At 39.7% G+C, this 13,483-nt stretch overlaps 1 protein-coding gene across 6 annotated transcripts in view; it reads right to left on the bottom strand.

The window, feature by feature from the left end:
• Positions 1-343: 343 nt before the first annotated feature.
• Positions 344-13,483, bottom strand: part of pard3aa (par-3 family cell polarity regulator alpha, a) — a 1,126,646-nt gene continuing 1,113,506 nt past the window's right edge. For 4 of the 6 annotated variants that reach the window (XM_072508326.1, XM_072508329.1, XM_072508327.1 and 1 more), the window contains 3 exons: positions 11,409-11,526; positions 5,399-5,526; positions 344-2,381 (listed from right to left, as the gene is read on the bottom strand). In XM_072508326.1, the coding sequence (XP_072364427.1) occupies positions 2,009-2,381; positions 5,399-5,526; positions 11,409-11,526 (619 nt within the window). In that variant the 3' untranslated portion in view covers positions 344-2,008. Of the gene's footprint in view, positions 2,382-5,398; positions 5,527-10,171; positions 11,136-11,408; positions 11,527-13,483 lie in introns of those variants that run through there. The other 2 variants (XM_072508331.1, XM_072508330.1) reach the window with 2 other exon arrangements.

The following is a 13,483-nucleotide window of genomic DNA, read 5'->3' as shown; positions in this document are numbered from 1 at the left end:
AGAGTCAGTCTTTTCATGCAAAGAATCAGGTTTATGCCTTTCTCTGCTCAAAAGACCATAAGTGCAATAAAATTAATTCTGCACGTCAGCCATGGCTTCCATCTGTAGCTGGGCTGTAAAACTCACTGACACTCATTGGTATTCAGAAATGTTTCAAAGTATTGCAACTGCTTCTCAATGGAAAATGTATTGAAAAATGCGCCATATGCTAATTCAATGCCATGCTTATTTCAATAGTTTATTATAAATGGGCATTAATCACTTTCTCCATGTATGCCACTTGTGGAAAACCTTTCTTATCGACGTGGCAAATGATCTAGCAAAATTACAAACTAAATGCAAACAGGATGAAACAGTTTTTTTATTCTAAAGTGATATGTACAAGAAAGTTGTCTTACATTGTTTTATACACTGTGTAAAAGAGCCATTAAAAACTGATTGCACTGTGTTTACATTTTGTTTAAAACATGATAGTAAAATTGTTACAAAGGCAAAGACAAACAGGCAAACAAGACATCAATAATTGTGCAGAGGTTTCACATACACCAAAAACAGCTTGATAACAAAAGAAAAATGCCAAAGAGAAAAATAGGCATCGTCTTCCTGATTCATGCAGTGCGCACTATGGTTAGTGTGTGAGAACTGACCCAAATTCATTCCCTCTCACATCTGGAACTGTAGGCACTTAAATTGTTCCAACCTCTGTATTCCACACAATCTATTGAATGTCAAGCTCTTAAAAACAATTGTTTAAAGGAAAGCTTTCCAAATTCCCGAATGTACATTAGGGTATCACAGTAAAAGCAATAATAAAATGTAAGTCACTTATTTGCATGTATTTTTTTTAATATATAACAAAATTGTTACTTCTTTTCCTTTCTTGAACTTGCACAGACATCATTGCAACTATATAACCACTGATCTGCTACAACACAAAGATATGATGGGCACTGGAAGCATTAAATGTGATCTCCTACTTGACCGCACAGATTTGCTGTGTTACGGACTTGCATGAAAAACCCATCATGTGTTTCCCTTCTATATCTTGCCCCGTATTTCTCCAATGCCTGATGTGAGAAGCATCTTTTTGTGTGTTGTCACGAGGGCTGACAGCGCGAGGACATTCGTATATATTTCATATTCAGATAACACCTCCTCTCTAAGTTATTGGCTGTAAACAGAACTGAAATATGGAAGAATTAGCATTAAAAAAAATGGTTAAGTATTGCTGGATCCACTCTCTCTTCCCTGAAATCACAATATTGGCAGTTATTCCTCTTGTCCATCAAAGAGCTGATAAGTGAATGTTGATGTGGTATGCTGTACACTTTAACATGTTCCACCATTTCCACGGGCCTTCTCAGTCAGATTTAAATTACATAGTGTAAAAGCACACAGATTAATTCTTTTTTGACCTATTCCATTCAAAGATGGAAAAAATTTCTCCAAGGAAAGATGAAAATAGAGGACAATGAACCACAGAACATTTTCTCATCAATGTTGAAGTGACGTCACATGTGAAATTGCTCCCTCGGGACTAATGTAACAGAATTCCTGTATGCATCATTTTATGCCAAGCTTAACATCTGTATACATTTGGGGGGTGGGAATCGGGGCCACATATCTCACAAATACACTAACAGAAGGGCATTGTGAAGGTAGCAGAATAAATTCAGCTATGAATCACTAAAAATCAGTCACACTGTCTTGAGAAGAATCAAATGATTAGATCCCTCATGACACCACACTTGTTCTTTTGCTTCCACCTGATTGTCAAACTGTGAGAAAGTCTTTCTGTGTTATCGACTGATGTGGCAGACAGAAGGAGGCAGATTAAGGCCAGTGAGTCTTTTCTCAAATTACTGGAGGCACTGGAATAGAGATCATCGCAAAAAACCTGCTACAGATTTGAAGTCCTTCTCCTTTGATCTTGAGAGGAACAAACTCGGTTTTGTTTCTCCCCCAAAAAGTGACTTATTGCCTTGTATGTTGAAGTTCTAACTGCACGTCAGGGATAGAAAGGCCGTCCTTTGTCCTGCATTTGTAATCTAGACAGCCTGGCTACCTGAGAAGGGGAGGGAGGGACGTCTTGTCTGTAGGGACCTTTTGGAAGGCTGTAGCTGGGATCGGTTTTGTAAGAGTCATAATTATTACGCCCTTCCGTGGGCTGATGATCTTTCTGCCGTTGTTCCTCTTGGCGCAGCAGTTCCTGTGTTTCCATCAAAACCCGTGCATTGACGCCATGTCCTAGGTAGCCATTCCGAGAGCCTTGATAACTTGAGTATCTGGGATTGTCCTTTGCGCTCTGGAAACCATCGCCAGGGGCATAGCCTTTATCCCATGCTTCCTGAGTCATGGAACTGGAATTCTTTTTACTTTGCCTGCAGAAATTAGCAAAATTTGTAGACAGAAATTTTATTTTGCCTCTCAATGGACATATGCAAGGCAATAAATGTCAAATACTTACTGTCCTATGGGAAAACACTAAACAACAGCCAAGACAATATTAATTATTCATAATTATTTTGTTCATAAATTATGTATATTATTGATAAATGAAATTATCAATTTGCATGATGTTACCTAATAAGTCATAATCCTGGCCGAGTGGTTATAATTAAGTGTTTCACAGTCTGTACTCCTGCACGATAGAACACTTGTACCAAGAAGCGTGGGCATTTGTGGTGGAGGATCGGTAACAGGCACTGGTACATTGACATAATTACACAGTTTATTATCTACCCTGTTTCAGCATCAGACCATACTATCATTATTGCTAGTGTTAACATGTGAAGAAATGCCACTGTCAGAAGAATGAGGCATGAGAATGGCTGTTATGTGAAAATTTACTGAGACCTGGGAGCAGGTACAATATCCTCCTTGCGAAGCAGTGCATGGGCATATGCACGAAAGAGGTTGAGGGAAGTAAATTAAAAATAAGGAAAAATGACAGTAAATTACTGTATTTGGGCTGGTTTTACTGTATTTGTATAAATTACTGTATAAATATTTGTATAAATTACTGTATTTGTATCTGGGCTGGTTTACCTCACTGGGCTAGACAGCCAGTTTGTGATGCAGAACAAAGGTTCAATTCCCGTACCAGCTTACCCAAACAGGCAGGCGACTAGGGACTTTTCATAGTAACTTCATACTTGTGACAATAAAAGGATATTATTATTATTTCTAATTAGTGGCTATATACAGTGTCTAGCTGAGAATGATGCAACAGGTTCACAAAAAGCAGGGCAAATCCAATTTGGCCTATTTCCACCCCATCAGTTATCTCTCATTCATTGGTAAAGTGATGGAATGGGCCATCCACAGTGCTATCAAACAAGTCTTACTGACCAATAGGGGCAATTGGCATTCTGTCAGGTTCACTTGGTCCAATATTAAATTGCAGCCTTGGTCCAAACATGGACATAAGAGCTGAATTCCAGAGTTGAGGTGAGAGTGCCCTTGACAATAAAGCAGCTTTTGACCAAGTGTGGCATCAAGGGGCCCGAGCAAAACTGAAGTCAATGGGAATCAAGTGGGACATTCTCACCTGGCTGAAGTCACATCCAGCAGAAAGAACAATGGTTGTGGTTGTTGGAGGTCAATCAGCTGAGCCCCAGGGCATCACAGCTGCAGTTCCTCAGGACAATGTCCCAGGCTTAGTTATTTTCATCAATGACCTTCCTTCTTTCATAAGATCAGAAGTGGAGATGATCACTGATAATTGCAGAGTGCTCAGCACCATTTACAACTCCTCAGTCTGTGCCAGCAATATTCAGGCTTGGACTGATAAGTGACAAGTAACATTCACACCACATAAGGGGCAGGCAATGATCATTTCCAAAGAGAGGGAATCTATTCATCTCCCTTTGACCTTCAATAACATTTAAATCATCGAGTTTCCCACCATCTTGTCCTCATCACCATTGCCCAGAACATTAACTGGACTGACCACATAAATACAGAGGCGATTAGTTGCATATGGGTGCAACTCCAACAGCACTCAAAAAAAGTTCCACTCCATCCAGGTCAAAGCAGTCTCCTTTAATGACACCCCACTCATCACCTTAAAAATGACTTCCTTCCACCTCCAATACAGATTAGCAGCAGTATGCACCATTCACAAGATGTTCTGCAGTAATTCGCCAAAGCTTCTTTCACAGAACTTCACAAACCTGCAGCATCTACCACATAGAAGGACAAGGGCAGCAGGCACACGGAACACAACACCACCTCCAAGTCACACACAATCCTGATCTGGAAATATATCACCATTTTGTCCTCACCTCTGGGTCATCTGGAACTTCTTCCCTAACAGCCCTGTGAATTTTCCTACACCACATGGACTGCAGCGTACTATCACCATCTCGGGGGCAATTATGGATAGGCAATAATTGCTGGCTTTGCCAACCACACATATATATCCCTTGAATAAATCAGGAAAAACCTTCTCAATTAAGTGGCTTAAAGGTGTCAATTTTGGAGAGTTTCTAAGTGAGTAGGGGTTGCTTGGGAGAAAGCTCAATGTAGCTTGAGACATATCCCCAATCCTATGGAGTAAGTCTGAAGTAGCCAATGCAAGTCCTCCTCCCGCCCCCCCCGCCCACCCCCGATAAATGTCTGTACTAAGTACAGGTATTTTCTTCTGGCAAAACGTCACAATATTTGAGTCCACGACAAGAAGGCCCCATTGTATTACTTCTCTGTTTAATAATTTTTTATGTTACTTCACTTTTGTTTTGTTTAGTTTTGCACAGAATGTCTACACAAAAAGTCCCAAATAGCTCCCCAATAACCTGCCTGACCCATTAAAACTGGAAGTTGTATAAACTGAAGTAGATGAATTATCAACATTATATAGACTTCTGCCAACAAACCAGTCTGAAGACAGACATATGGCAGAGAGCCCCTGAATAGGCGTCTTTTTTTCAACACATTCTAATGCTTGTGTGTACTGTTCGGGTTAATTTAGACATACTAGGAAACAGCTGTCACCAAATTCAATCGCTATATACTGTCCAGCGAATGTTTTTTGTTGACTTTGCCATTCAGAGAATTGCAGTAGAGTAATTGCACCATTTAGTTTTAAAAAAACAATTTATTAAATTGATTTGCAATTCTGGCAAAACTATGCTAAAGAAGTGACCTTTAACAAGTTCACTTTTATTTCCCCTTTATGACGTTCAGAATTTTAATTTTTCCAACCACTGCAGATTTACAGAGCATGCAGGGCAATGAGAAAACACGCTTTTGGACCGCAAGCTATATTCATTATTCAAAATAGTTAATGTGTAAACCTTGTATGTAGATTCATATGTCAATTACTTTTATGGCTTCAGGTATGAAACAAAATGAACAGTCTCTGACTTAATAAAGCCACATGGCATTGGTGACTTACCGTGGCAATGAGCTGTATTGTCGCTGTGCCTGCTGGAAGCTCTCCCTTTCTTCTTGTCTCTGGCGCTGCAGTTGAACCTCTACAGATACAGAGTGTCGACCACTTTGAGCATAAGGACCAGAGTTGGGCTAAAGAGGAATTGTAAAGCAAGTCACTTAAAAGAGTCTAGCGTGGTCTTTTGCAATGGCAGATCAATAGGCCAGCTGAAGTTATACTAAGGCAGCACTTACCCCTCAGAACTGAGGTTAACATAATATAAACATTGAGCAGTTAGTCAAAAGATTACATAAGAGGACTGGGTTTTCATGCCTCTGGCTGTCAGAACGGAGGTAGGGGGTTCAAAAATGCGAATGAGACCCATTTCCAGGACTCTCTCCTCCATTCCCAGAACTGGCAATTTTTGTTTGCATGGGATAAGTGTGCAGGTGGCAAGCTTACACTCTGGACTTGGTTAACTCCATTTTGGGAGTAGGTATCTCATCAAACCTTTCAGTTTTCATGGAGTTAGACCAACTTCTTCATGACTCATGGTTCACAGTCCCTCAGCGGAGTCGTGGACTATGGCCGGGATTTGGGAATCTTTTGAAATACTTTAACACAGAATATCCCATAGTTTCCCCCCCCCCCCCCCCCCATGCCACCTTTAAGACTTCCATGCCACACATTCGCCCTCATGCAGTATATACTAAGTACTAAACCAATGAGCCCTATAACAATGGCAAGTGTGGAAATGCTGAGCGTGGGGTGGGGGGGGGGGGGGGGGGGGGGGGAATAGAAACAGCCATTCGGATTTCTTCTTTGAACAAAGCTACTGTTCCTACAGCCCCATTAAAATGCCAATCAGACAGGGCACTTAGAATTTCAGTAACAGAGGCTTTAAATACCTTGTACCTCTTAATATCATCCAAATAAACACATGTGTGGCTATCTGTTTCTGCTGAAACAGTTTCCACCTGATTATGAATGCTTGGCTGAGAGCCAAGACTCATTCAGGTCAGTAGGGTTTATGTTTTGACAACTGAAGTGGAATGTTGACTTTGATGGTTGAGACCGTTAAGTCCTTATAATACTTTGTTCTGTTTGTGATCTCTTTTGTCAATGTCTCAATGTTTATTTGGACAACACTCAGGTGTGAAGTGGTTAGAGCAGCTGTTACTGAAATGCCAACTGATTGAGAATTTAATAGGGTTGCAGGAACAGAAACTTTTTTTCAAAGAATTCTGAATTTAGTTCCTCCGCATTTTCCCATTCCTGCCATTGTTAAATGGCTCATTGGTGCTGTACATAGTACATGCTGGGTGAATGGGCATGGAAGGGCCGTGGAGGGTGTAGAAGTGGGTCAGATAGAGCACAGAGGTCAGGATAGGGCAGAGACCCAAAGGGCGCATGGGGAGTTTGTGGGTTGGTGAGGGAGTGTGAATGATGAGGGCGAGAGGGCCTAAAACCTTCAAAATAACTGGTGTGAAATCCCAGGGACCCGAGGTGGGTCTTCCAACTAGCCCACCTCATCCCATGGCTATCTCCGATCTGCAGACCCGACGCTTTCAACTGTCCCCACCTCCCCCGAGCAAAGGTTGGGTGAATCAGGGTCCTTTAAACTGAGGCAAGTCTGCTGAGTTGGCAATTTGCTAACTTGAGTTACCTACTTGGTCGCGAAAATCCATCCACAGTCCTTGAAACTGTTATTTACATTCAATTGTCAGACAACATTAAAGGAAAAGTAATATCCATTTTTCTGACTTTACAGAACACTATATATATTTAACACCCATTTCCTGGACATACATTGAAAGTTATATGTACTAATTATCCCATACATCAATTTCTGTAATTATTTCAGCAAATATCTGCTTTTGTTGCATGTTTTATTACTATTATGGGCTTGCTAGTTGGGTCACTTCTTCCAAATTGTTGCTGGTTAATAGTGAATTTGCAAGATTCACAAAGGAAACACCACCGCTTTAAGCACTGTTTGAAAATATTCTCTGAAGTATAATATGAACATTTATTGAGTTTAATACATTATGCACTGAGAAATAAATAGTTTTTGGAAACTCAACCAAACGCAATTTACTTTAAAAACGATCAGCAGTCAGATTTTTTTTTAAACCCGTTTTGTGACACATTCCTCAGAAGAGCACAAACATCTGGACAAACATCATACAACACAAGTGTAGCACAATTATGAAAATCATTTCCAGCTAAAGCACTAGAAGGAAACGGCACTGCGTTCTAAAACTCTAATAATCCTGAATGGTGAACATGAATGCGTGAGACTGGCAAGACTAAAATGGTCGAGGGCACAAGTATGAGGTAGAAGGTGTTACTAGAATGAAATGTAGTTTTCTCATGCTTTCCCAAGAAGGAGCAAGGCCCAGGAATGCAAGGCATAGGGGAGAGTTGAACCTGAAAGGTCACTGTACCCCTCTTATGAATCAGAAGAAACATGTATTAACTCTGAACATGAAAATTCTTGCACTCTAAACTGCTTTGACCTTGATAATCAGGAATTAGAAAAACTAGAATACGATCAAATTTGTAAAACCAAGGACAGGAAGAGATGTGGCACAAGCCTTTATTTGTTTTAGTCAGAATAGAACCATTATCCAGTTTTATGTAAACCCATGCGTGCATTTTAGTACGTAATTAATTTAATCCATTCACTCGAAGTTTGAATCGTAAAAATTACAGCACAGAAGGAGGTCCATTCAACCTATTGAGTGTGACCAGTGTTATAACTCTTTAATTGAAGCTATCTACTCTAATCCCATTTCCCTGCCTTAGTCACATTCTTTTTTATATTTTTCCTATGGAACTACTTATCCAATTCCCTTTTAAACAACGTTATAGCCCCTGCCTCAGAAGCTACTTGTGCTAAAGCACTCCATGAGCTACTAACTCCTCTAGGTGAAAAGAATATCCTTCCAACTTCTGCGCTGTTCTTGTTGCAATGATAATCTTGAGTTTATGCTCCCTTATTGCTGTTCCACGTATCAATGAAAACAATATATTTATGCTCAGGCATATCAAAACCTGTCAGAATTCTGAAAAACCTCTATTAAATCCTTCATTAACTTTCTCTGTTTTAATAACAAAATTCTTTTTGAGCCTTAGTTCATACCAAGAGTCTTTTGTTATTAGTGCCATGCCACTGAATCTTTGCTGTCCTATTTCCACGGTTCTGGTGTCCCAAGGGTCATAATGGGATGACCAGAATTTGCCATGTACAAATTCAAAAATACATTTGTCACATATATTGAATCTATTGCTTATTCAAGATATTCCTGAGCGTTTATAACTCTCAAGAAAGCAAGTTACAATGTGGAGTGTTAAAGTATTAAATTATATATTTGCAAACTTAAGCATCTACAAGTGAACTGTATGATAACGTTTGCTAACTTTCTACTTCAAGTCAAAGTGATTTGTCAATGAATCTTCATGGTAACCTTGACCTGATGATTTCACAAGAAATCTGGATGAATATATTCTCTCTAAAGAGTGATTAATTACCATAAGATTCACACGTGTGTTCATTCTGCAGTATGTGCTATGCTCTTTGTACATTTACTTTGATAAATTCTGTAGTGATCTTGGAAGTTTATAGCTGCACATGACTCTTAAAATTAGGGTGTTTGAAACATCCTAGTTGGTTCCCAGATCAAGTATCACTTAGATACACTCTGAACAAAGTTCCCTCAACTGTGTTGCAAGATGATGCCCACAACCTTTCAGCTTCAGAATTGCTCACTTTACTACACCAACATAAATATTCCCATGTGTTGCATTAATTTTCCCTTATGGCTTTGCCTGAGCACGACTGCAAACTTTTTTTTAGTATCGCCCATTTGTAATGAATTATGTGAACTATTGTGTTGCGGCACTTGCCAAGAGCTGAGCAGCGAGCTACAAAACCTATAAAGGGTCCTCTAGGTGGAAAAAAAACAGACTTTTCTCTTTCTGGGTTAGAAACTCAGATCCAAAGATAAAAGCAGTGTTCCAACTCTTTCCCGAACAGCACAATTTACATTCAACTGTTTTAAACATTCGAACACCAGTGAGAGCAGAGGACTACCAAAATACCAGGAAAATGTCAACAGTATGGATTATGAATGAAATGATCATGTAGCTTGGTTAATAAAAGCAAAAAAAATCCTTTCCATACAATCATTAAGCAAAGGAAACAATTGGGTTTGATGAAACATACATTAAAGTTTAGAATCCATAGGCATTTGCAAACTCTCGACTCATGACTCAGCTCAGAAACCTTTTATATAAAAATGAAAACCTGGGATCAGTTCTATTTTTAAAAGAATATATACTTGTGGTTTCAATATGTTCAGATTTCATCACAAGAGGCAATTCAGCAACTGATTTAAAGTCATGTATTAAACCCGCAATTTAGGAAATCATTCTATTCCTTAAGCTAATTATGCCCCTTAGGAATCCCCTTCTGTTCATTACAGGAAACTATAAACTGAGGTTAAAATAGTCTGTTTAAAACTGTTATGAAATTAAAATACACAACAGTTTGCCCTTCGACCTACAGTAGTTAAGCTCCAAGTCTTTCAGAGTCCAACCTTTTCTCACAGTCCTAGTTCCCAAACCATATGTTCCTCCTCCTCTCCCATCACCCCTAAAGATAAGCCACACTCCACAAAACGGAAATGTGCTAACAAAATAATGGTGCACAATGGAAAGTAGGGCACGCATTTCCACAGAGAGAAACAATTTTGTTTTGCAATGAAAACAAAAACCCAGACTATAATAAGTAAAGCACAGATTTTATCTTTAATGCAATTTAAATAAAAGCAGAATATTAGCACTTACATTTACAATCAACAATTTAAAAAATCTGAATCCGATGATATGACTTGCTATAAGAATTGATCAATCACCTGATTTAATATTAGAGCAAAATGAATTTTAAGCTCAAGAACATAGTGAAGGCTTTTGAACCCAAGGTACCATTACACACCGTTTCCAAGTAAGTTTTGGCCTTTATTAATCCCAATTTAGGAAATAAAAAAGTCTACTTTTTGCACCATTTCCCCGGATGCCTATCTCTTGAGATTTCACACCCAATATGGCCTGCCATGGAATCAGTGCATGTTCTATAAAGGTGTGGTCACTGTCTTCCAAGACAATGAATTAGCACATTTAACGTGTGCCACTGTGAATCTGAGGCAATCAGTTGGCATGCAAACATACCTAAACCATGCATTTGCATGTGTGTGGCTACTTCCATTTTCCCTGTCTACAGACATCACCAATTCACCGCCTAAAGCTGCAGAGCCCATGCAAAGTGAAAATAGTTGGCAGAATTGCAATAAGTAGGAGACATGAAGTGATTATTTTTAATTATGTCAACACTGAAATACTAGTCATGATAAGATGGCATGCTTAAGTCAATGCACCTCTATCTATAAACAAGCATGGCTTTACAGTGTACACACAACAGTTTTGTACAAGCAGTCAATCCCATTATCAATCCGTTAAAATGAAAATTCCACTCCTGAGAAGTAACAGAGGCCATTTCAAATTTTTTTTAACATTAATATTTGCATATGCAACTTTTTTTTGAAGTCTTTTCATAAATGCCTGTGTGAGCGAAGTTCACCATCTGCTGGACTTCTCCCTCACCCCAACATAGTTGCTTCGAAAATGATGCATCGCCAATACAAAATAAAACACCCAGCCTGGAGTGAGCTTCATTACTTCTTTAAAGTATAGGTTGTCCCTGAAGAAGAATGGGTTAGTCCAGTTATTCAGGATAGCACCAGGTTTCACCACACAGACTGAAGCCACTTAAGCAATGATGGGCAGATATTGCACGGGATGAAATTATCAATGATGCTCAACAGGTGTAGATAAGGGATTAGAAGTTAACACATCAAAAGGTAAGCGACTCCTCACTGCCTTTACTGCATGCAGGCGCAGGGTTCAGTGTTTGCTGATGCTGCTGTTGAAGTTAATTCCCCACCGTCCCAGTCTGGACCCTCTAAACACTCACCCAAGGCTGTTCAAAACTGTATGTACGCCTCCGGTCCTCTAGCTCTTCTTGCTTTGCTTGCTGGAACTCACTCCTTAGCTTCTGTATCCGATCGTGGTTACTGGGAGCGAGTCTGTTGCTAAAATGGAAAAGGAAGAAAAAAAAACTGAAATACATGAAGCAACACAGTGCATTAAGCAGAGCTAATACAATTCACCTCAACGTTGACAAAACTGGTAGCGCAGACTTCACTTTTAATTTACTGGTGTGTAAATCAAGCGAAGTGATGAGAGAACCAGCTGGCAAGGGGCTGTTGTTAACATTTGCTTCTTTCCAGCTATCAAATTCACAGATTCATGCTGGGGAAATCACCAACACTGGAAGGCAAATCAACCACTCATATACATTTGCATTTGCTTAATTCAATATATTTTTATTGCAAAATGAGGTAACCTTATCACCAATGAGTTCCAACTGGAAGGGAGAATTCTCGACAGAAAACAAAACAAATGTGCCCAATTTCAATTTGCATTTGGAAAATAGCTGTTTTCTGCTTCACCTGTAAAGTCTCTCGGTTCCGTATTAAAAGGGCTCCCCTTGGAAATCAATACAGCAGATTAGGAAATCAATTTTAACGGAGCCATCAATCACCTCAGATTTTGTAACTAATTACTCAATCAATAAAACAAAATCTACAGGTAAAGGGAGACAAAATAAAACATGGAATATTCAAAGTCTAAATAAATATACTACCAAGTTTTAAACAACATGTATCTTTAAAATAATTACAACCCTCTGTTCACTTATCATGTGGGATGTTCTGCATTTTGAATAATGAATATTGTGATCAGTCTATATTTTCATTTAATCGACATTTTGGTGCGATTCATCAAACATTGATCAGGAATGATGTCATTGTAAAGGAAAACATGTTTGAGAGGCAAAATGGCCTAATCTACTGTTCAACATGATCCATCTCAAACTGGGAAAACCATGGTCGGGTGGTCCTTTCAGGAATTCCTGTGCCAGTGGCCCAACTAGCAGCAAGCACACTTTCAAAATCCAGAATAAATAAGTTCCTCGGCTTCTTCAGGATGGTTGTTACTGGCTATACTAAACATCAGGTCAAATTCTTCCTCATGAAGATTGTGAGTTGGAGAGTCAGACATCGGGATGGCCCTGCCAGAACTCCATCTTTTGTGAACTATACCGTAAGTTCCTCCCTCTTAGCGGTTTAAACAGTATTTTGTCCTGTTTCAGGTTCTCTCCTACATGCCGTTTCTAGCTAAAAGGAGCTGGCCGGCAACTTTTTCCACAGTGCTTTGGGTTGCCAACAAGCCTCGTCACCCACTAAGAAGTGCACAACAGCACCCTGGATTGGTAGACCCTACAAAGTATACTCTAGTAATTCTAGCAAGCAATAGAGCGACTGCAATTGGGATGAAATCTGAAACTAAAAGTAGCATGCAGTGCTTACAGGGGATGCCATGATGTAAAAGCAAGGGAAGAAATCCAGCACAGATTCATGAGCCTTTTACGCAGGGTATGGGGGTTATGATTCCAAAAAAGGAACTTGAAAGTTTTTTTTATTACTTTTAATACTAATCAAAATCGGAGGTCTGGGGGGAGCATCCTTTTCTCTGAGCCAGAAGGTCCTGGTTTGAGTTCCACCCAAGGCTTGATGGCCAAGGAAGGTGCATTCACTATGCGACCAAACAGGTTGAGTAGCAAGCTGCAAATCTTTCCGGCACACACATGGTGAGTGGCAAGAGTGGGAGAGATTCCTGATCAGTCATGTGATGGAAAGAAAGTTGGAATCTCTATCATAGAATTTACAGTGCAGAAGGAGGCCATTCGGCCCATCGAGTCTGCACCGGCTCTTGGAAAGAGCACCCTACCCAAGGTCCACACCTCCACCCTATCCTTCCCTATCCAGAGCTCCAGGCGACAACGTGAATGTAAACGTATACGTTGCCACAGCAAAATTAATGCATTCCAGTCAGATCTGGAGAGGCGAATTCAATAGACAAATGTTTTGGCACAGTTCAGTACAGATGAGCATTACAAAATGAGGCTGCGTAGAAATGAAATGAAAT

Source organism: Scyliorhinus torazame, chromosome 6, assembly GCF_047496885.1.
Source record: "Scyliorhinus torazame isolate Kashiwa2021f chromosome 6, sScyTor2.1, whole genome shotgun sequence".
In the NCBI taxonomy this organism is placed as follows: domain Eukaryota; kingdom Metazoa; phylum Chordata; class Chondrichthyes; order Carcharhiniformes; family Scyliorhinidae; genus Scyliorhinus; species Scyliorhinus torazame.
Note: the sequence above shows the minus strand (reverse complement) of the source record. Positions and strands in the feature narration are given on the sequence as shown.